Genomic DNA, 24,205 nt, shown 5'->3' with positions numbered 1-24,205 from the left:
TAGATCTCTATCTTCTTTGTTTTGAAACCTGTTTGAACCCAGCGTATAACAACAGTGCAGCACAACAACAACAAAAATATATGTATTTTTGTATTTTATTTAATTCTTTGTAGCTACATCTAGGCCAAAGGAGTCCCAAAAGGACGCAAATCCCAAAGGCGTTTTAACTTAATGTTTCTTTGATATCACGATTTGCAGTTCTTGTATGATATCAAAGATTATGCTACTTGATATCAAGATTGATATCAGAAAATAAATTTCCTATCAATTTAAGACTTGCTATCAGGTATTAGGCTAACCTACATTAGGATTTATTTGATTTTTTGTTTTTATATTTACCTACATCAACTGTATTTAAATAGGTTGTAATGACTCTGACACTTGTTCATTCTTTGATTCAGTCACTCTCATTATCCTTATGTAAATATAAAGACAATCGATTCAGTCTTAAGAATGGATCAGTATTTTTTTTAAATCAATATGGTTGTATAATCAACATAATCAATCAACAATAATCAACATATTATTTATAACATATCACGATGTTCTAACATCGTCATATTCTGTTTTTAGTTTTTTTGTTCTTTTGCTAACATGCAGGCACGTGCTGGAGGGTAAGGACCTTCACATTTAGTAGGCCTACTTTAAAGTTAAATGCTATGGGCCAATGTGAAATTATAATATTCGGGTAGCTACTCTTGTAAGTATCTTAGCCCATTGCTGTTATATTTAAACTGTTGTTCCTTAACATCAATTAGCCTTCTGTCATTGCAGTGAGATTGCTGCAACCCCCTCCCATATAATCTGTCACTGCCCCGCTCTGCACGCACGGGAGGGTGTTGAGCGCCACGCTCTAGGTTTTTTTTTATTTATTTCGTGTGTGATGGAGGGACTTGATGGTGCTCCATCAAGAAGAGAAGTGTGCATCAAGTGGCTCTGGAGTTGAAAACAGATGAGTCGCAGCAGGCAGAAGCAGAAGCAGAGAGATACGCTGTATGACATGACTTCAACACAACGAGCAGGATGATTTCCTGTCACGATGATGGATTTAATTCGTTATCCTAATTTTGAATTACTGGCATGCACAATTCTCATCTCATCACTGTTTGTGATATATGGTAAGTGACTGCCCTCCTCTGGTGGCTCTGAGTTGACCGTCAGTTTTCAGTTGTTGTTTACCATGCTTGTTTAATGTCATGATGTTTCATCATCATACATGTATGTAGTTAACTATTAACCTAATCAGTGCTATAGGAGTAGACTCATTGGGTTTTTGCATTTGACCACCTACAATACTGGACTGAGTTGGTGTTGCATCCCATCATTTCCCCAAGCAGGATGCTGTTCTCAAACCTGCAAAAATGACAAAAACAACACTAATTCAAAACATGTTTGTTTTATTAACACTTTTCTTGCAAAAGTTTTTTCTTGAACTGTAAAATTAAGTAGAAGTGGTGAAATTGATGTTTTGAATTTGAGTCGAGTAATTGGCTTGCATTTTAACTAGGCTTGCATTTTAACCAGTCCATGCTTGGAATACCAATCAAGACTGTGACCTGACATCATTGCCTATATAGTGATGTTTACACTTTTTCTAAGGACTGAACAATGACAAAAAGAGATCTAACAATGGAGGCCAGCGTAGTGACCCATGAGGGGGTGTGAGGATAAGTAAGGACGGAGGTTGGGGCACTATATGTCTTTGTTGGACTACAAAACACCCAATAATAACACATCTTCTTATCACAACTGAAACAAACAGACAGACATATACACCGGCAACATGCATCAGTCCAGAGGAGATGTCAGGTGCCCCACATGTGCCATTCGAGGGCCTCCAGATAGGACCAAACAAAAACCCCCTTAGAAGTAATTTGCATATGAAAAAGCCTTAAATGCTGTAGGAGGGGATGTGTGGTTGGCTGGAGCTGTGTCTCAAAACAGGCAACAAGCCTGGCTCTGAATCCTCTGAGCTCTGCCTCAGGGGAATACAGAAAATCCACTGGATTCAGTAAAAAGCAAATCTTAAATCGGACACCACCTATCAAGATTTCCTAAACAACACATGAATAGTCATAGTTAATAGCTTTCTCCATGTTTAAAAGCTTTTGAGTCTCTGCGTTTTTGTTCCATCTAATCTGGTCTGATTTTACAGGCTGATCCTTGTATTGAGAGCAAATATAGACATATGGTCAGAGCATAATTACTGATACCCATGATCTCCACCATATCCCCGGGACATGCGGCCCATAGCTCCAAGTCTAGACATGTAAGCTGCTCCTGGCAAACCCTGCCAACTGTCTGTGAAATTGATTGACCTCCCCCAATGACAGGAGATTGTTGCCTGAGTTGGTGAAGATGGAGCATCAAGTGTAATTGCTCTCTTCTACGTCTTTATAGTCTGCTCTCAGCCTAGCTGCACTCTTGAGGCATGATTACTGTGACTGATTATCATCTTCGAGAAATATAATTGGAATATCTGTGTTCATATCAGTGTGGCTTCATTTGTGGCCCCCAGCTCCATAATGATGAATCTTTCTTGACCCCATCATGCAAAACACACTTTCAAGTATTGCCACATCCATCCAATATCCATATATTGCTTTTAAGGCTTTTAGAAATGTGATGCAGTCTGATTGTCTGATTTGAAGCCTCCTTGTTGTGGCGTCATGTTTCTGTGTCTTGCATTAAGAACAACAGTCTCAAGGATAGAAGTGATATAAGATTTAGGAGTCAGGTGTGAAGAAAAGTGACAAAATAGGTGGGTGGCGATGGAGTAGTGGATAAGACACATGCCTCTGGTGTGGGATACCGGGATTCAAATCCCACTGCGACATCCACCAATGCGTCCCTGAGCAAGATACTGAACCTTTAGTTGCTCCTTAGATGTGCGACCTCAGACACATGTAGCAATTGTAAGTTACTTTGGATAAAAGCGTTAGCTAAATGCTACTTGTGGGTACATTTTCAAAAAATCATAATGTGCTGCCACACACTCAAAACCCACAGAAATTTGTACTGATATTTGAGAACTTTTAAGATATTAAATATACCAAGATAGATTTTGGACAAATGTGACCAAAATGATTCACAAGTAATTTAGAATATTTTCATGCAGCTATAAAAAGAAATACATCATGGGTTTAAATATTTTACTCATAATTATGAAATTGTTGCGATCTGTTAGAACAGAATTTGTGATAATGTTTTTCTATGTATACATAGGTTTAAGGGGTTTAAGAAGTTAAGGATAATGCTAAAACTATCTGTATATCTATTAATAAACTATAATGCAGTTGAGCTGTCCTACAACTGTACATTTCATTGCCTGAACTCCCATAACGTCCTTGAACATAACATTTAACATAGTTGTATACATTTTTAGGTTCGGAATAGCCTTTTTCCTGGACATCAACAGCATCAGCTGTTCATAAAGCTAGTCAAAATTAACAAACAAATGTCTACTTTTACAAGCAAAGTCTGATGGAGTCTGCATTTAAAGTAAAGTCATAAACTCTTCTTTATTTCAGATCTTGTAGGTTACTTATGTAGTGTGCTAAATGTGTCTCTTAAAAAACATTGTATTTGTATTAATATGAAAGATATGGTGCATTAATGCTATTAATGACGAAAGTCCTAAAATGCAATCTAATTTTTTGAACTTGTGAAAAAGTTCAAACAAAAATGACAAAAACTACATCTTTAGGCTACATCTCTGAGACTGAGTGAACAATGAACAATTCTCTACAAAATATTTATTAATATTATATTAATATATTAATCACACACATGATTAAGTCATAGCCTACACAGTTTGAGTATTATTACTTTTCATTGTGGTTACTGAGGAAGATCAAGTGCTGATCCTCTAATTAGTATGTATAGCATGTGTTGACTGAAATGAGACCTAAACCCAAAGCTGTGGCAGCACTGCAATAACGTCTTGCTGATTAACACACTCATTAAGTGTACAGGAGTAAATGCCTCCAATCTTCGGTTGGATGCAGTCACCATGGAAATAGATTGAATGCTGAAGCCAAACAGTGGAATTGGTTACCATGGCAGCGAGCCATGACGCCTTTAGAGGCCCTTAAATTTCAAGTCCTTATACTGACAGCTGCTTGACAGCTAAATAAAGATTTTAAAAAACAGGGGCTTCAGGCCAGACACGATCAAAACTAAAATACCAACTGAGGGCATGTGTACTCCATTGTCCCGTTGCTTCTTGAGGAGTCACAATGCGCAATGGATACAGCACAGGTCAATGCAGGCACAGGTTGAGGTAACAGTAAAGGTCCAGATTTGGGGTAAGATTAAGGTTCCAGTGGTTTGAAATCCAAGGTGCAAAGCTCATGGCAGGGAATGAATGGTACTGGGTTAGAATGTACTAAGAGGCTGGGGCAAAAGGCCAGGTAACTGGAGGGCTGATGAGAGAAGTGGCAGCAGGTGAGAAGATGGGTGGGACAGTCAGGTGATGAGAAAAGGACGGAAAGTTCGAGGGCATCTGGTGGACAAATAGCAATGAAAGGAGGGACAAAGACTGTGATAGTTTGACCTGGAGACTGAGCAACTTTCCAAATCTTATACTAAATACTTAGGTCATTTGGACAATAATGAAGGTATAACCAAGTCTTCTGAAGTAGATTACATTTTATTTTATACATAAGTAACCAGTACACTTTTAGTCGTAACAAACTATTGATATGCTCCAAGAATCAATGTGAGAAGTAGAATATTACAAATTAAAATATTGGTTTTGTTTATCTGTACGTTGTATGTTCTGTGATATTTATACTTTGAAATGTGATTTGTTCATAGGTGCATCCCCAGTGGGGGACCAGTGCTCTCCAAACCCGTGCCAAAACAGTGCCTTATGCAGAATCCGAGGGGACGGCTACTCGTGCTTCTGTGTGCCGGGGTTCCAGGGTGCTCATTGCCAGATTGATGTGAATGAATGTGTTTCACAGCCCTGCAGGAATGGAGCCACCTGTGTGGACAGAGTGGGCAGTTTCTCCTGTCTGTGTTCTCCTGGGTTCACTGGTGAGTGGAAAGAACAGTGCTGGGTCTTCATTGAAACCTTCCCCTGTCTGGAAATGAGAGTAATTACACAAACGCTGTTGACACATGCTCAAGACGTATACGCTCAGTTCCGAGACAGTAATACATTATTAAGTAGAATAAATGTATTAGTTACATAACTTACTCCATATCTTTTACCAACCTGTCCAAGAGCAGTAACGCCACATCCACGTCTGCCCTCAGTCCCTTCTCTTCTTTCAGCACTCTCCAACGAGGAAGCTACACCAAATGTTATCTGTGTTTGTCCTCACGATTGCTTTCTTTATATGACTGTAATCCTTCTTCTGAATGCAGAATTTCTGTTTTATCTGGCGCAACAGAAACTTTTGTTGGACGCTTCTTAGGTTTTTCCACCATAGGCTCTGCCATACATTAAAATAATTATAATAATATACATTCTCTCCAATGGACTTTTTTTTAACACTTGTTGTAGAGCTCTCTATATGGCTCTGGGTAACTTCACCTTCAACTCTGGCAAACTAGTCATTGCTAGCTTGTGTAAAAAGCATCATTACCGGTGCTCCAGCACAGGAATGTTACCATATAAAAACCCGGAGATTTACATGACACTGATAGGCTTAATCAGCATTGTGTGAACTTGTTCAGCAAGAGCTTGAATGTAATGGACAGTCATTTATATGTAACTATGTACTCCAGCTTTAAATGTGAAAATAACGATGGCTTAGCGATGAGATACTTATGGGATCAAGGAGTTCCTAGCCATTTTTAATTATTAGAGAAAACTGCAGCAGTAATTTTTGTGTGCTCTGTCCAACCTTTTTAGCCATGGTAGCAGATAGCATGGTGTGTCACTTAATTGCCGTGACATTTGGTTTACACATTCATGGTCCTCCGAGGATGAACCCAACTAACTCTGGTGTTCACCTGACTGCCCCACCATGAAGTTCACATTGTTGTTTCAAATTAAATGTCTCAACAACTATTGGATGGATTACTGTGAAATCTGTTACACAAATTCTTGTCGCCCCTCAGGATGAATAAATAATAATCCATGGCTGTAGACTGTTGTTTTCATATAAGTTTGGCCAAGTGAGAGTTCAGTGTGACTCATGACGATTTTAAAGTAATCTGGAGTAATAAAGGGTAACTTTGAAAACAAAAACTTCAACCCACTCCAGCTGATTTATTTAACCTCTAACTTGGATATAATATCTAAATTATAAATCTTAATTATAAATTTCTGCTCTGCATCATGTCTGGATCTTATTTTTATTTCTTAGCTTTTATGTTTAAAATATCACAAAACCAACCTGTTTTAATAGAGAATACATTAACCAGCTAAACCCCTATGAATCAATATGCTGAAAGGAGCCTGACTCAAGTTTCACCTGTTCATTTTTTTCATATGGTTTACTGCATTTAGGCAGCCTAAACCATTACTTGTTAGTTGTAGTTGTATTTATTAACGTTAAACTTTCATTCTCATTATCTTTCTGACACAATACATGGAGATAATAAATTGTTTTGTTTTTTTGTGTGCATATTTCTACAGTCCAGTCTAGGGATACATTTAAAGATATACTGTATACAACGTGTTGTTTATTGCAAACAACTGCAGAAGCCTTGTTGTGAGATAAAAGAGCAGTCCAAACATGATCACAGCCCGTACACATAAAAGCGTTGTTCATTTTTGCCCCCTGCACTCATTCTGTGTAGAAGGCTCACTCGCCCTCTGACATCTGTATTGCTTTGATTTTCACAGGGGCCACTTGTGAGGTCCAGATTGATGAGTGTCAGTCAAAGCCATGTCTCAATGGCGGTAGTTGCCATGACTACGTCGGTGGCTTCATATGCACCTGCCTGCCTGGTTTCCAAGGACACCGGTGCGAAATCAACATTGACCAATGCCAAGAGCACCCATGCCAAAATGGGGCTCTGTGTATAGATGGAGTGAATGAGTAAGTAGTCCAGCAAGAGAAGAAATTGTAGTCCTTGCCAAGTTTAGAAAAGCAAAATTGTTATGTACGGTAGTACAGATTCCTAATAGATTTCAGTTTTACACCTGCACAACACAAACTGGAGGAAATACTTAAATACTAATTTCCTCTCCTTTATTGTCTCAGCTACAGCTGTGACTGCTCTCACACAGGCTTCACTGGCAGACACTGTGAGACACTACTCCCAGCGTGCCACTCTGAACCCTGCTTCAACAGCGCCATCTGCAAGGACAACCGGGGTAACTACACCTGTGAATGCTGGCCAGGTATGTGAAACACTTTCTTGCCCAGTTAACAGAAAAAATAATGTATTTTCGTTACAGGTTTTGGAGTATTTAAAGAAGATCAAGAGATAGGTATAGCAATCAGGAAAAAAACAGACAGATGTAGGTATGAGTGAGAGATGAAAATGATTTTGCAAACAGAGAATACGACAAGGCTAGTGAAAGTGAAATACAACAGTGAGCAAAGACTCTAGTATTCTTAAAGGTGCATGCACATTTGTATACTCGCTGTGTTAGTAAACTGTTCCTACTGTGTGTGTTAACATGACTATGTGCATGTTAATGCATCCATAAAACTAAACAGATACAACAAAACTAGGATTCTGACTACTTAATCTACATAGGATGATGTCATATGTACATTCTTGCACATTATTCCCATCAGAAACACTGTCTGTGTCCTCATTCCAGGGTTTGAGGGGCGTCATTGTGATATCGACATCAATGAGTGTGGCAGCAGCCCCTGCATGCATGGAGGTCGCTGCATTGAGAGGTCATGGCAGGCCCTGTATGGCAGCGAGGCTCTACTGCCTGAACACTATGACCAGCAGCATGCTGCAGGCTACATCTGCAGCTGTCCTCTAGGAACAAAAGGTAATTTATTCTGACTAATCAAATGGAATTCATTATGTCTGACACAAGTCCCCAATGATGTAGGGACTTGTGTTGTTCACACCGACAGGCCTACAAAAATCACCAAAGCTGTGTTGTATCGTTACATATATATAACAGTGTGTTAAGTCAGATGTCTGATGAGGGGAATGATCAGTTTCTGATTGGAGCAACAGCAGGGTGAAAAAGGTACATTTAAATGTGAATGCCATGCTATTACTAAAAATATATGTACAAAACATGTGCTTTACATATTACATAGACGTGCTGTATATTAATTCTCTCTCATGTTTTGGAGATGTAAAGGTTCACTGAGTTCAAATCACAAATCATCATATCTCTAACAGTGTCTTGTCTGCAGATAGTTTGAATTGTACATGGGTAAGACAATATATCGGCTACACTGAAACCATGTGTCCACAGGGGTCATTTCTGACTTTGGTAATATTTTTCTTTGCTTAAGTGAACAGAAAAAAAAGAAAAGCTACTGTGATAATGGATAGGCAAAACTAACTGAAATGGCCAGACACATGGCTCTGAACTATCTATATAATAAAATTACTCTCTTAATGAAGCTGACAGGTCCAGATTTAGGACTGTGACTGTGAAAATGGTTGGCAGATATGGCTGTGGGGTCTGACACTGACTTTGCAATTTTGGTAACTAACTAACTAACCCTAAAGGCAATATATGTGTTTGACTTTTTATGATTATGGCGCCCCCCAGTGGTAGTGTAAATATGTTTTTAAAAAGAGATTAGAGAAACCATAACCACACAACTACATGAAGTAGCTTTAATTTCTCATTGTAAGGCTGCTTTCATCTTTCGTCCCTGCTTTGCATTCATAATGACTGAATGAGAAGGCTGGGGGACAACTGGCACTATCAACTATCAACAACTTACCTAAATGAGTGGTTAGGTCCACGAAATATGGTCTGCAGGTGATATAATTGCTAATATACAAAACCATTCACATATTCACAGTATATTGTTGGTGTGTTGATGTCCAGAGAAATGTTGTATTGTTGCAGGAATGCTACATCAAATTATACATTTCAGCTGTAAAAGCAGACAATTCTAGTTTTCCTGCTTACATAAGACTTGATCTAGCAATGCAGGTAAGACTGTTAGCTATTGCCTGCTGAGAGTTGCGTTCTAAATATTGACTCCCTGCCAGTCGCAGTGGAACTGACTCAGTTAGGTGGCCAAATAGCATTAGTTTAATCCCCAGGATCTGGCTTTGCCAGTCTCCTGACTGGAGCCACTCAGCAAGTATACAAGGAGCAGACCTCCACTGGGATGGCCTGTACACATATAAACTAATATGGTGCAGTTAGACAAGTTTGGGGCTGTTCTGGGGGGAAAAGCGACTGCATGATGTGGACACCTGCATTATGGATTTGGGGGATTTTGTTGCTCGGAACAGGTACCATCAGAATACATTTTTGTATAAGTATAGGTGTTAAATAATAGGTATTTAATTTGTGTGTTCTTTTATCTTTTTTCCCACCAATACATAACAAATTACCATTGAAGCAGCAATGCATCTGTTGTTAAAGTATATTTCTTTTTATTTTACAGTCGTAGTATAAATGTATAGCTGTTGCTCCTCACTTGTCATTATTATGTAACATGTCCATTGTACAAGCGTATGAATGTGACTTTTTAGTAGTAAACACGCAGCAGGGAAATCTATTGCTTATAAGATTTTTGAAGAAGTAGTAAGATAATGACAATAATTACATCTTAAGTGGGCGTATAAATAATTACAGGCCACAGTACGCACTTTACATCTGCAAGCACGTGATGTTGCTTGTTCTCTGCTTGAAAAATATGAGCTATGTGACTTTCTTTTTTCTGCTAACAGGTTCCCTCTGCCAGGAGGTGATAAACCAGTGTGACCCCAGTCCCTGCAAGAATGGGGGCAGGTGTGAGAGCCATGTTGAAGGCTATATTTGCCACTGTCTCAAACAGAGTCATGATGGCTTTCTCTATGGAGGTATAAACTGTGATGTGAGGCTAGTGGGCTGTGAGGGACATGAATGCCAGAACCAAGGCTCCTGCTCTCCTTTCATGTTGGATGGGACTCACGGATACACCTGTTCCTGCTCACATGGGTACACTGGACCCCTCTGTAAGACCCCCACCACCTTCTCCTTTGAACGCAGAGGCTACCTGCTGCTGCAGAGTCCCTTGGTGGATGCAGAGGAGTCCTGCAACATCACCCTCAGCTTCAAGACTGTTCTGCCCAGAGCGATGTTGTTCCAGCGGAACAGCAGGGGGCTGCTGCTGATCCTGGTGCTGGACAAAGGGCAGCTCCGTCTCACACTGAGAAAGGAGGCCTCTGCTGGGGCTGAAGCAGAAAGCCCAAGCCAGGTCCTGGAGCTTCCACATAATGTCACAGATGGAGAGTGGCATTCTGTAGAGGCTGTGCTTGGAAACTGGGTGCTCAGTCTGAAACTCTTGGATGATAATGGGAGCTGTGGGAGCCAGTCATGCCACAGGGTGGCCCCAGTCCCAAGCACCCTGGCCGGGCTGGCGTCAAGTCCTCAGAACACTTTCATTGGAGGAGTTCTTCAGGACTCAACTGGCTCCAGTCAAGACTCTCCTCTCCCAGCATTCATGGGCTGCATGCGGGATGTGTTTGTGGACTGGCAGCTTGTCGTCCCTGAGGAATGGCTGAGCAACTCAGCTGCTAATGTGTCCCCTGGCTGCAGCCACAGGGACCGTTGCCTGGACGTGCCTTGCCAAAACAGAGGACAGTGTGTCAACCTGTGGCAGAGCTACCAGTGCCGATGTCCAAGGCCTTATGAGGGGCAGGACTGTGAGGAGGGTATGTTTACATCTGTGAAACAGTAGAAATTGTGTACAGAAGATTTTGATTTTCTAAATCTGGTAGTCACATCAAACTGTTTTCAAACTCACAAACAAGAAAACGAAAGGAAAAGTTTGGGATAGCTAATTACCAGAGTCTTTATACTTTAAACTAACCTGATTGATTGAGTTTGCAGGAAAGAGTGCTAGGTCATTCTTACCAAATTTCTTAAGTGGGGAATTAGATAACATCCTCAGTTACTGGTGTGTAAGAGACGATAAGAGGGTGGAGATGGGGCCAATCAAAAGCCACAGAGATCCTCTTATCTGACGCACTCTGGATTAAGGATGTAAGAGATTCTATTTTAGAAATACACAGAACATGGAAGGAAATATCACAGCATTCAGTAGACTGTTGGATACTCTGGTCAATATATCAGAAAACAAAATATTAAGTAGGATGAAAGGCCATAGTTTCAATTTTAAAAATACTGATTCTGTTTTTCCATAGAGGGTATGTATAGCCTCCTGAGTCTATCAAAGCAGATTACTTATCCCAGTAACGTGCGATGGGATAGCTCACACATGCACACACAAGCACACATTCAAACAATTTACACAAATAGACATTGAGGCCTTCACATATAATACAGTATATCTATTTTCTAATTAAAAATGACATACACATATAGACACTGAAGCTTTCATAAGATTTTACATGACCTGTCATACACCATATGTCCTCTCTTCAGCTTTAGCCTTTTGTGTTCTTAATGTCCTGCCTGCATTTTAAGGTGACCAACCCACAGTGGAAAGTGCTGACAGTGGATACAGAACATACAGAACATGAGGGCTGGTGTCTGCTTAAATTTCCTCTCTTGTGCCCGTTCTTTTAGGGACTTCAACATAAACTGCTTATATGTATTTTCCTCCTGTTAGTTAGCTCTGTAAAAAAAATCATAAAGCTCTTTTAATAGTAAATTTTTACTTTCTATGCTCAGCACATGTGAGAAAAAACTTAAATTGCTGAATACAAATGATAAATAAATGAAAAGTCTGATAGATTTGAGAGTATAAGGTCTTTTTGTACTTGGTAGACACTGTTTTTAATACAAAGGACTGCAAATAAATTACATTTGCAAACGTATAAAACCTTTTTGAACCTCAGACAATCCCATAATGCATGCTGGCCAAGCTGAAACATTTTGAAGATGTTTTCCTGATGGTGACACCAAGCCAGCTCACTTTTCTCTTGTCTTTAACCTGTTGAATAATGTTGTTATATCTCATCCTGTTTACATTTTTGCAGAGCATGTGACTGCACGCTTTGGGCATGAGGACTCTCAGAGTTTTGCAGCATTCACTGTCACAGATGATCTCGGTCACAACCTCTTCATCTCCCTCTTCCTGCGTACACGGAGACACAATGGACTCCTTCTGGTGCTCGCCAACAGCAGCAGCCAGTACTTGCACATGTGGCTGGAGGACGGCAAGGTCACAGTTCAGGTCAATAACTTTGAAAGCCTGAAGGCAGAGAGTGCGATCAATAATGGGGAAGTCCACTTTGTGAGTGTGGAGATGGTGAAGGATCGTATGGCACTGTATGTAGCAGCTCAAATACAGGGTGATGTTGAAATCGGGACAGTTAATGTCCAAGCAGGAGATACTGTGTATGTGGGAGGTCTTTTGGAAAGTAGGAGGACTTCAGAATTTGGGGGATATTTTAAAGGCTGTATCCAGGACTTGAGGATCAATGACAGGAGGCTGCAGTTCTTTGGGTTGGACACGTCAGTGAGATCATATCCTCTGGAGCTCATGGAAAATGTGACTACTGGATGCTCTGGGGACAGTGCCTGCAGTGTGAGTAAAAAGCTAGTTTTGACAGAGTTTCATTTCATTTACATTTGTTAACCTTTTGCTTTCAGCCTTTATCACTATTGACAATGTCTCTCTTTAGTAGTTTAAGGCATGCATAAATGGATTAAAATTTAAGATTCAGCTTAAAATGAGATCTCATTCATGTCTCTGAAAGCTTTTACATATAGGAGTAGTTACATTTTATATTTAGTACAAAGAATGTGGCATTTGGTAAAAGTAAGCCTGTATCAATTTCTCATCCTCAGAGGAACCCTTGTCTAAATGGTGGGATGTGCTACTCCATGTGGGATGACTTCACCTGCACCTGTCCTCTCAGGACAGCAGGGCGGCGCTGTGAAGAGGTCAAGTGGTGCGAGCTGTCACCTTGCCCCACAGACTCAGAGTGCAGGATGCTGAACCAGGGATATGAATGTAAGTGACATCCTATATTCCAACAGTATAGAGGTGTTTTTAAATTGTTTGCAACACACCCAGGTTGTTTCTCAATTCTTGAACCTAATGAAAGTCAAGCTGCAAGGCCTTAATGCCAAGTGACGCTGTCTCATTCAGTCTGTCAGTACATTGACAGTTTTTTAGTATTTATTTAATTACGTATTGATTTGTTACCGGCCGGAGGGGGGGCACAAACAGGCAGCACAGAGAAAGGACAAAACCTGCAAGAGAAGGGGGATGGAAGGTGGGGACAACAGGGAATAGCAGAGGGAAACACCAATTGCAGAAAGCAACGAAACCTGCAATAGAACAGAGAGGGAGGCTTGGGGAGGAGAAAAACAACAACAAACAAACACAAACAAAAACAAACAATAAAAATAATAATAATAGTAAAAGACAACCAGCCGAACAGCAGCAATAAACAGCTGATGTAGTATGACAACTAAGAGAAAAATGAAAACAAGAAACAGTCAAGCACACTAAATAAGCAACACAGCATAGACAGGAGAGCTGGAATAATAACAATTAATTTAAATAAGTAACTGAAAGAAAGGCATCAGGAATAATTCCACCAGGGACAACCTAAATTTGTTTGTGTCTATGTGTGAGACTGTGTGTGTCTGTGTGCGCGTGGGTGAATGTGTCTGTATGTGTGTGTGTACATGTGTGTGCATATAAGCCTGTTAAAGAATGTAGTTGTTAGTGAGAGTGGGACGCCACGACTGTGCCAAACCTACCCCAGCAACAGGCAGGCAAGAACCCCGGTAGCCAATAGGGGTGGGAGAAAAAAAATAAATAAAAAAAATAAAAAAACAAAGACTCCCAGATGCACCGCGATGCAAACGCGGAAGACCCCGACCCAAATGCCAGTTGACAACGTAATGCCGACGGAACGCAAGAAGCGTAACCCGCGGAAGAGCAGCGGCCGGACCGACCGCGGCGCGCACACAACATAGACCAGTGCCTTCTTCTCCTTAACATAATGTCTTACATAAAAGCCCTTTAATCCAAACATGGAATTGTTTGCCTCTTAGACTTACAGAACATGTACGTTACCTAATCTTTAACTTTGTTAGTGGAATTGGTCATTATTGGCCGCTATGTAACCCAGTGATACAACATGCTTTATTATATACTGGCCTCAATCCGCCCGAACAGTATACTGTATGTGTTCTGTAAAGCAGGATTTGCCCATGGCCAGCTTGTCGCTTTTTTTGCTGGGATTATAATTTGCCATGTTTCCCGTCTATCCTGTTAGCCACCAGTGATTAACTCATTGAGAATACCTGCTCCTTGCGATTATTTCTGATAAATTACCTAATCTAGTTGCCTAAAAGGATTGTAGTGTTATCAAGGACGTAAATGCCATGATGTAATAATATCTGTTGTTTTTGTAAACTTTGAATTAAAAACCAGTGGACTAATGCCCTTGTATTCTCATGCAGAAAGCCAATACAACTTGCCAACTGACAAAGGAGCTTTAATGGTATGACATGTGGATGTAAATGTGTAAACAAATATACACAACAGATATTTTCTGTAATCTCCTAGGCTACTCCAATGCAACTTTCCTGAATGACAGCACTGTGTTGTCCTACCGGGGAAATGGCCAAATATTCCGCAATCTAACTAACCTCTCCCTAAACCTGCGCACACGAAAGCGTAATGCAGCCATACTCCATGCAGAGAAGGGCTCAGCATTCATCACACTCTCTGTCCAGGATGGTTTCCTCTTCATGGAGCTTCAGAGCACCACTGAGGATTACATCGAGGAAGAGGATGGAGAGCACCGCGTGTCTGTAAATCTCAGCAGCAGGATTAGCGTTACTGATGGTGAGTGGCACAGCGTCCACCTGTTCATGGCAACGCCATGGGCCCAGACCTCCCGCTGGACTCTGGTGCTGGATGAAGAAATAGAGGAAGCCAGTACTTCCAGGAGCAAAGGAGGCAACCTGGATTTCCTCAGGCAGGGGGTGGACATCTTCTTAGGGGGCCTGGCCCCTGATGCTGGGTGGTCCCTGGCTGGGTGCCTGAGCACAGTAGAGCTGGGTGGCATTGCCTTGCCTTACCTCAGCTCCTCTGATGTGAACCTCCCCCGCCTGCAGGAGGAGCAGTTCATCCAGACATCACTGCATTTGCCGCTCCTCGGCTGCAGCGGGGGCCCTGTGTGTGAGCCCAACCCCTGCCTGAACGGAGGGGATTGCCAGGATCTCTTCAACACCTACAACTGTAGCTGTGCCGACGGTTGGGCCGGGAGACGCTGCGACTTCTTCACTGACACCTGCGCTTCAAGTCCCTGTGTTCATGGCAACTGCAGCGTGAACGGGCTGGCCTACGTGTGCACCTGTGAGTTTGGCTACGCAGGTGTGGACTGTGATGAGGAGGTGGATATGTGTATAAACCACCTGTGTGCCCATGGAGGCACCTGTCTGCACGGGCCGGATAGGTACGCCTGTCTCTGCCCTGAAAACTACACTGGACCCCTCTGCAAGTAAGTTAAGGCAGAACACTAGAATAGAGTAGAATAGTTAACTTTCTGGTGAGTGCAAAAGGCTTGTGGAAAATATAGACCAGCAGCAGAAGGGGAAACAATCCCAATTTAAATATTTCATGCTCCGATGACTTTGCTCTTGGTCTTAGTTAGTGAGTAAACACAAAATACACAAATAAATGCTCCAAATTGCACAAGCAAAGGACCGCACCACAACACAAACAAAATCCTTCACTGTAAATGTCTCCACATCTCTGCCTCTGTTCAGCATTTCAACCACGCCTGCAGTGAGCGTCTCAGATGCTGCATTTCTATTCTAGTGTCAGCCAGAAAAGGCCTCAGTCTGCTGTGGTGTCTCACTACACAAGGCTCTCTGGTTCAGCGCCAGTTTCTTTCCCCTGTCATCTACCGTTTGCCTCGGAGAACCAGCAGGGGAACGCCTCCAACCATTTATCCTGTAAACACACAGCCTCTTGCATTTTGCCTCTTTTGCACAAGGAAAACCTTTGCAAGTATCTCGCTGAGCAAGATACCAGTCAAGCAGCACATCTCCCTTTACTGGGAACATCTACGCTGTAAAGTTTTCATCAAAATGACTTCTTTTTGTTTGTGTCTCTTGTTTGTGTCTCTTTCTACCCCCTTTCCCCGCCTTTCTTTCTGTTCCTCTCCAGTGAACGTGTTGAAGAAATTCCGTGGTACATTGCTGTCAGAAATGTGTAAGTTGTTTTTTTCTTTCTATTTCTCTAGGTGTTCGCTATTTGCTTCCTGTTAGATATTTGTCTCTCAAATGTCATGTTCGATGTCTCCTGTTTTTTTTGTTCAACTGCGTGCAACAAAATGCCAAGCAAAGCTAATATTAACGCTCCTTGTGACATTGTTTGTCTTAAAATGAGATACCCACTGTTTCAAATGAGTGACAGCTGTAGTTCAAGAAGATTCCTGGCATCTAAATTAAAACTTCACCCACCAGAATTGTACACTTCCCGAAGTAAAAAAGCCTGCATTTTGTAACCATTGAGGGATGAATTTCAAGTTGCCAACAGATACATAACATTTTGGAACAGAGCTGATATGCTTCAGGCAAATAGGAGGTTATAGAGGCCAGAGAAAGGTTGGCTTTTTCATTCCCGTACATGTGATTTGACGTCCTGCTAGTTGCCCGAGGTCTTTAATCTTATTATCACGTTCCCCTCCTAAGCCTCTTTGTCTCCCCTGTGGGGAGCTGTGGGAAGCCGAACAACACAGCTCCTGCCTGGCTGATTCTTCAGCTTCCGGCAGACGTAACAGACACACATGACCTGTTGAACACCTCAATACCTCTGACAGAAGTAAAACACAAACACGTGTATTTACCCTCTTACATGTCTTTCTTCTACTAGACGACCTAAGCTACCTGTTTCTGTGTGCGGCGATGACACTAGAAACTACACCTGCTTCAATGGCGGCAACTGCACTGACCGAGAGCTGTCCTGTGACTGTCCACCTGGCTTTGCTGGACACCGGTAGGAAAGAAAAAGACATGAATATTATAAAATAAAACCTGTAATTAAGTAAAATGGATCCAGAGCAGACTGAGACAAAATGTACTTATCCCCAGATTTATCTATGGATTGTAGCATTAGTTCAGGCAGGACACTTAAGTCACACCTGCATTAGCTGATTAACATCAGCTGCTTCATACATGTGTCACATTCACCAGCTGTGTGGCTGACTCATCTCACTATTAGTGTCCAATCATATTTATGCAGGTGCACAGCATAGCCATTATATCCTGACATGTCACAGTTTCTCTGCTATTACACTTGTGCAAACATTATTTGCCGTTATTTGGCTTAACTAAGACTCAACTTTTATGTGTATTTAATAAAGGGGGATGGTTCTCCCAGCAGGGCTTGGATTCTTTAAGAGTTCCCTCAAAGAGCAGGGCCTTTTTCTGTGTCTCTGACTGAACTGCGATTCTGTGTCTGTAGGTGTGAGCAGGAGGTGGACGAGTGCAAGTCCAACCCCTGTCTGAACGGCGGCTACTGCCGCAATCTCATCAACAAGTTTGTCTGCGTGTGTGACATGAGCTTCGCCGGAGACACATGCCAGACAGACGTAAGCGACATTTACTTTTATGTGGCCATGCTGCTGTGGCAGAACCTCTTCCAGCTGCTCTCCTACCTCATCCTCAGGCTGGACGATGAGCCAGAAATAGACTGGGGAGGCATGGATTGAATGTGTGTTTGTGTGTGTGTGTGTGTGTGTGTGTGTGTGTGTGTGTGCTCGCGCAGGTGTGTGTGTCTGCACTTGTCTTTGGGACTGTTTGAGAAAGCGGGTGCAGAGTTGGGTTTGCAAGTTTGTCAGTTCAAGTGTATGGGTGATTGATTGATCATAAAAGATAAGAATGGCCAATGGTTTCCCGTACAAAGCACTTGGGATCAGGTATTTATGACAGCACATTGCACACATTAGGGTTTTCTCTAGTTCTGCATCAAGTTAAAGGTACCACAGAGCTGTTTCTGTGCCTTAAAATGATACTTTGGTAATCAGAAGCACCTTATTCAATATAGTTATTTATATTACTCAATTTAATATACTTATTTAAGTAGCTATAGATGTAAAATCAACACAAAATAGGACTGAAACTAAAGATAATGTCTACTTTATCTGATAATGATTATTATTAATTGGTTAATCTATAAAATGCCCATCACAAGTTCTCATGGCCCAAAGTAACACATTTAAAGGGCTTGTGTTGACCAACCAATAGTCCAGAATTGTATTTATAAATTTTCTGTCGATCGACTAATTTATTAATAAAAATAATTGTTTCAGGACAAAGCTGCGCAGAATAGTTACTGCGGTCTAAAGAGAAGGATTTTCTACATTCAATAAAGCACTTTTTGATGCAGTGAAGAACGATATCAAATATGTGTTATTTATAATGTTTCTCATTGAAGATATACTGTCAGTCTTGTCTGAACTGGATTTTGGTAGCTCCATACAGATGAACGTGTGAACCATCAAAAGCAGTGTTGTAGTTACAAAGGCACCTAGAGGGGCTAGAAGGCAACACAGTGTCTCACTTGGTTCTTGATGTGCATTCAGAGCACTGTGGTGACTGACTGACTGACTAACTGGCTGGCTGCTTGTTTTTATCCAAAGAAGACGTTTCTGTCTCTAAACCTTCCTGTGTGAGGCAAAGGTATTTTAAGCCCAAATTCTCTGCGGTTCCGCTTGAATGATACCCTTCCACATTCACCATGCTGTTGCGGTCATCATTTCATAACGCTCTAATTCACTGCACTTGTCTGTTCCTTATGGACTTGATTGTTTTCTTGTTTTTTGTTTTTTTTGTCATTTAGTCTTGTGCTGAGGTCATACTGGATGATCAATGCATGACCATAACGTCTTGTTTGTCTGTCTTTCCTTCATCATACTCTGTCCTCCTGTCCTCTCTAGATTTAAATCTAGTCTTTCATGTTGTCAAATAATAAAAAAAAATCTTATCAGCATTTGTCTGTCTTCTGTCCTCTTTTCATTTCTCTCAACTATAGTTGTTCTCTTTCATCGCCACTCATCTGGTTATCTTTTCAGTTTTATTTCCTCCATTTTCTCCTTTAGACAAACTTTAGTTGAAGGTGAACTGCAAATCTTTTCACTGATTTCCTGTTTGTGAGTAAAGGGGCAGACATGCAGAAGTCAGCTGGCCACTGTGACACCAAACATAGACACTTAATCTCTCTTAACAAGATGTAGCGTGGATCCCAGAAAAGCCCAAGTTCAAAGAGTCACACACAGAGCGAAGGCACAGTGCTACAGCATTTGGACGCCTTTGTCTATATACTTTTGTGTGCTATTGGTTGGAGGCTATTTTTCAGTGTTTGGGAAAGGCTCTTTCCTGTTTAAACATGACAATGCCTCTGGGCACAAAGCAAGGTTAAAGGACAGGTTCACAATTTTTGTTTGTCTTATAACAATAGCCAGGTGTCCATATGATCATTGAAACAGCTTTTTGTTGCTGCAATCGTTCTTTCTGTTCATTGGGCCCTAATGCGCTTTCAGTGTAGATGTTTGGGGACAAAATCTATAGACTTCGTTCTGAAAAATGCATTCAGAGTTTTGAAGTTTTGTACCGAAAATACTTTGATATCCACTTGATTGACATATTAGCTTCAGAATCGCTTCTGAATAAATGTATGCATGGAACAAGGGCTATAGATTTTGTCCGCCATCACTTGGAATAACATTAGGAAGGGATTTTATTATGGCCAATATGAGCAGGAGGAATGATTACAGCAAGCAAAGACCTGTTTCAGTGTTTATGTGGGCAACTGACTGGCCTGCACAGAGCCCTGACCTCAACCCCAGGCTTCCTCTCGAGACATCAGCGACCGACCCCACAAAAGGTCATGTGGGTGGATGGGAGTCAATCCCTGCAGCCATGTTCAAACATTCCCATAAGACTGGAGTCTGTTACAGCAGCGAATTAATGCCTATGGTTTAGATTGAGATGTTCTACATATGGGTGTAATGTTCAGGTGTCCACATACTTTTGACCAATATACAGTTGCACTCCTCTCTCATACACCTGCTTCCTCTTTTCCATCTCGTATTTTTTATGTCTGTGAGTATGTATGTGTGTGTGTGTCTCCTTTGCAAGCACAGGTAATAGTGAGGAAAGAGGGGGAATGGGAAGCAGTTTTTCAGTGTCGGCACTGATGTGGCCATCCTTTGAAAGTGCGAGAAGCAGAGAGGGAGAAATGTGCCTCGCCAGCAAAAAAACAGCATCTGGCGCTGAAGTGCAGTTTCAGCAGAGAGCTGGTGGCATTCACAGGAGTTCGGTCTGCTTCACAGAAACATATGAGGGCAGCTTATCTGACAGGCGCACACACACACACACACACACACACATACATATATATATAATATATATATATATATATATATATATATGTATATACACACACATACAGAGCAGGTTGATAGTGCTGACAGCAAGGAAGCATTGCTGCCGTCTCTGTGTGTGTGTAGCTGGCTTCAGGGTGGCCTTACTGTGTACCTTAGAGACTGGTTAGCTAGACATCTCCATGTCTGTGTGTGTGGCAGTCGGTGACTGATGGCGGGTCCTGGCTGCAGGCTGCTCTGGCTCACTTGTGTCACACTTGCTCTGACAGCCAACTGTGCTGCAGTGACAGGTAAGCACTTTCCAGGAGTGAACAAAGAACCTGTAGCAAGGGAAAGAAAATGTAATGTCTACAGCATAGAGCACAAGTTATTTTTTGCCTCAGGATATGGATGGTTGTATTTTTATTAGAATGATGTTTCCATGTTGATTGCTCAGTGTAAAGTTTGCTGACTTCTGAGATTTCTTTTTCATAGTCTTGTGGAACCTGACAGGTTCAGCCAAAACTGTAAGCGTAATTGAGTGATACCTAAAACTGTTGTGCTGTTGGTAACCCTGTAGCAGCCACTCCAAGTGTCACAGCTATCACACCGACCAGAACTGATGTGATGTGAATTGCAACCGCTGCTCCGTCTCCTGCTGCTCGTTAATGATTGTTAACAAATGTAACAATCTGCTGCACTGGAAGCTTTGATTCGCCTTGATTCACTGGGTTTGACTTGTGAGGTCAAATATCTGTGTTTGCATGCAGGGTAATTGTGTTTCTGGTTGGTAGTGAAGCTTTTTGTGTGTGCTGATGTGGTTGGTGTGTGATGATCAAAGAGCGACGGGACTGTAAGTTAAAAAAATTAATCTTAGCAAGTTTCACAGGTCACTAAAACACCTTCAGACGCTTCATGTAAAGCAGCTTTTCTTCCCACTCGAAAAGAATTGTGTGTGTCTGTATGAGCTAATTTTGGTGTGTTTCTGGTGGTGTTCGCTGTGTAGGCCCTATGTGCTAATGGGATCATCAGGCAGCATCTTGCCCTTGTGTGTGTGTGTGTGTGTGTGTGTGTGATCCTCCACAGACGGCGCGTGCTCCACACAGCTCTTGGTTGGCTGCAGTGTTGGCACTGTGTCTGGTTGGCTTGGCGATAGCGGTGACGCTGGGGCTGGCGCTGGCTGTAGCCAAGCTGCGAGAGAGGCGGCAGACGGAGGGAGGTTTCAGTCTACAGCAACTCGAGGCTCCTGGTGGTTGCAACCCACCTGCTGAGCTGGGAAACACATCCATCAGCACTTTGGCAGTGCCCGTGGAGCGCCTGGTGTAGTGTAAAGCAGTGAGGAGAGGAGAAGAGTGTGTCTGTGTGTGAGAGAGACACAGAAATACAATTCATGTATGAGATTCTTTTAACCAAAACAGCAGTTTAAAATGTTCACCTACTACCTGATTCTGTCTCTTTCCCTCCTTCCCTCCAGTTGACCTCTGAGGGTTTGACCTCTGACCTCTTACTGTCCATCAGTCTGGGGTCCATCGTCCTGCTACTCATTCTTATCCTCACCTCCATCAGCCTGGTGATGGCGCTTAATCGCCGTGCCACCCACGGCACCTACAGTCCCAGCCGACAGGAGAAGGAGGGATCACGGGTGGAGATGTGGAGCATCACCCAGCCGCCACCAATGGAGAGACTCATATGAGGTGCAGGTTTGGACTGTGTTTACATGCGGAGTGAGAATGTGGTGCTTGTTGCAATGAAGGAGCTACTGTGAGAAACACACCTGATAATAGATATAGGTATTACTTACTTAAAAAGATTTCTGAACTCTGCAGAATATTTGCAATATTTGTGAACATAGTCTTCCCCTTATAGTACCTCCATTGTAAAGTACAGCTGTTTTTCTTCACTTGCATATGCACATGCCTGGAGACTGTATGAGATCTTGTGACACCCTTTTTGGGTATTTGTATCTCCCTGTGCGTCAGCCATCTTCCTGCAATGTTTTGCATCTGGCCTCACCATCCAGCAGCACATCCATCTAAATGAAAAGATTTGAGTTCAGAACGCATCGAGTCTGTCTGAACGTTTATGTCTGATCCATATTTTTAGGATTGATGGACCAGTGGGACACACAAAACACATCGTCTTTAAATCAGTGTTTTTCAAGGATAAGGAGAGCATTATTCTATATTGTCATTATTCTTATAATTATCAACAAATCCCATGAAAAAATCAAAACCAATGATGTGTTAGTCCGTCTCTCAAAAACCCATTGTTTCCTACGGAGGACATAAATATTTAAAAACATTTAAAAAGGCTCAGTAATTCCCTTTAAGCACCTGAGCTCTACTTTTTAGCAAACATTACACAAACAGAAGTAAATAGTGCATTTGTGAAGGACTATTTTCAGACATGGATGAATACACATTTGGTGCTCAAGTGAGTATTTACCGCAGCAGGACGGTGTTTGTGGTGATTATCTCAAAATAAATTACAGTGCCCAGAATCATTGTAGTGAAGGAACATGTCAACCAGTGTAAAGATGTGGCTCTCTGATGTGTTTTTAACAGTTTTTAGACAGCAATGAAGCTCTAGCACACAGAGGAATAGGCTACAGCAGGGGTGGCAAATAAGCCAAATTTTTTTCAAGTCATTAGATAGTGGGCCAGAACATCGTTAATTGACCATTTATATTCCAATAATTTGTGTGTGTGTGTGTGATTAGCTCAGTTGGTAGTGCAGAGGACTCCTGTTTGCCGCTAGTATTTTTCTCTTCCTTCTTCAACAAATTGATTGTGAAGAGATCGTATTACATCTCACAATTAAGCATGTGCAGGAGTGTGTAGGCCTATATCCTAGCGATTGGTCCACATCAACCTATCAATGCTTATTTTCATGTCCTCAGTATCTACAGGCAGAAGAAATTCCTGCTTTTCTCATTCAGGGGAATCCAATCTCACATTTTCTGACGTTTTTTTCAGAGGTGTGTTAAGCAAGCCAAAGATTCTTATGAATTTCCTTCAGAACTTTTCAAAGTAAGAGCTCAATTAAACACAACATACAGTGCTGTGGCAAAAGTGTTCTTGCACTTTTATTTTGTAGGCACAATTACTTAAGAGGAAGTGATTATGTGAGTAACTTTTGATGTCATGACTGAGATCTGTTTCGCCCCAGCAATTTTTTTTGCCGCTATCAAAGAAATCTGGCCAGCATTGGCCCGCGGGCCCCCTCTTGCCGACCACTAGGCTATAGTATGGCAGGCTGTGGCTACACAGACAATACTTGTAAGCAGGATCAACTCATTGTTGGTTTTCAGTGGGATTTGTCGGCAACAAGAAAAATATAGAAAAACACGAGATGCATCATTTAAGTTGAAGAACTTCCATCCATGTGTATTTACAGGAAAATGCCTTTCTAAGTCTGTGTTTGTTTTCTATACGCTGTGTTGCTGCCAATATTAGTCTAATTTTATTTTTCATGTTCAGGGAATATTCTCTCTGGCCTCGTCATACTGTAGTGATTAAAGTCCTTTAAGTGAAAGGTTTCAAGTTGCATTAGTCGAGAATTGTTTTAGTATATTCTAGGCTGGCTTAGACTGCAGCATAATTTCAAGTGTATATAGTGTAATGATGATTTTGTTGATTTTTTTTTTTTTTACTTTTTTTTTTTTCTACATTTAATCTGCAACTGTATATTGAAAATGTGCTGGTTAATCAAATTGACTTTATTTGTTTTATTTTTAATGTTGACAAAATATTAAAGTTTATTTAGGAACAGTATGGTTCTACTGTAA

The 24,205-nt window shown here is 41.5% G+C and overlaps 1 protein-coding gene across 1 annotated transcript; it reads left to right on the top strand.

The window, feature by feature from the left end:
- The first annotated feature begins 829 nt into the window (after positions 1-829).
- crb1 (crumbs cell polarity complex component 1) lies at positions 830-24,205 on the top strand. Its single transcript, XM_038715462.1, has 13 exons — positions 830-1,118; positions 4,819-5,040; positions 6,803-6,998; positions 7,164-7,303; positions 7,733-7,915; positions 9,802-10,767; positions 12,058-12,608; positions 12,872-13,037; positions 14,610-15,549; positions 16,221-16,265; positions 16,929-17,051; positions 17,520-17,646; positions 21,893-24,205. Exons 1-13 carry the CDS (start codon positions 1,040-1,042, stop codon positions 22,109-22,111), a joined length of 3,957 nt encoding a protein of 1,318 aa, XP_038571390.1. The 5' UTR covers positions 830-1,039; the 3' UTR covers positions 22,112-24,205.

This window comes from Micropterus salmoides, unplaced genomic scaffold (assembly GCF_014851395.1).
Source record: "Micropterus salmoides isolate LMB-PRFRI ecotype aquatic unplaced genomic scaffold, ASM1485139v1 Ms_hic_scaffold_13, whole genome shotgun sequence".
Lineage (NCBI taxonomy): Eukaryota > Metazoa > Chordata > Actinopteri > Centrarchiformes > Centrarchidae > Micropterus > Micropterus salmoides.
Note: the sequence above shows the minus strand (reverse complement) of the source record. Positions and strands in the feature narration are given on the sequence as shown.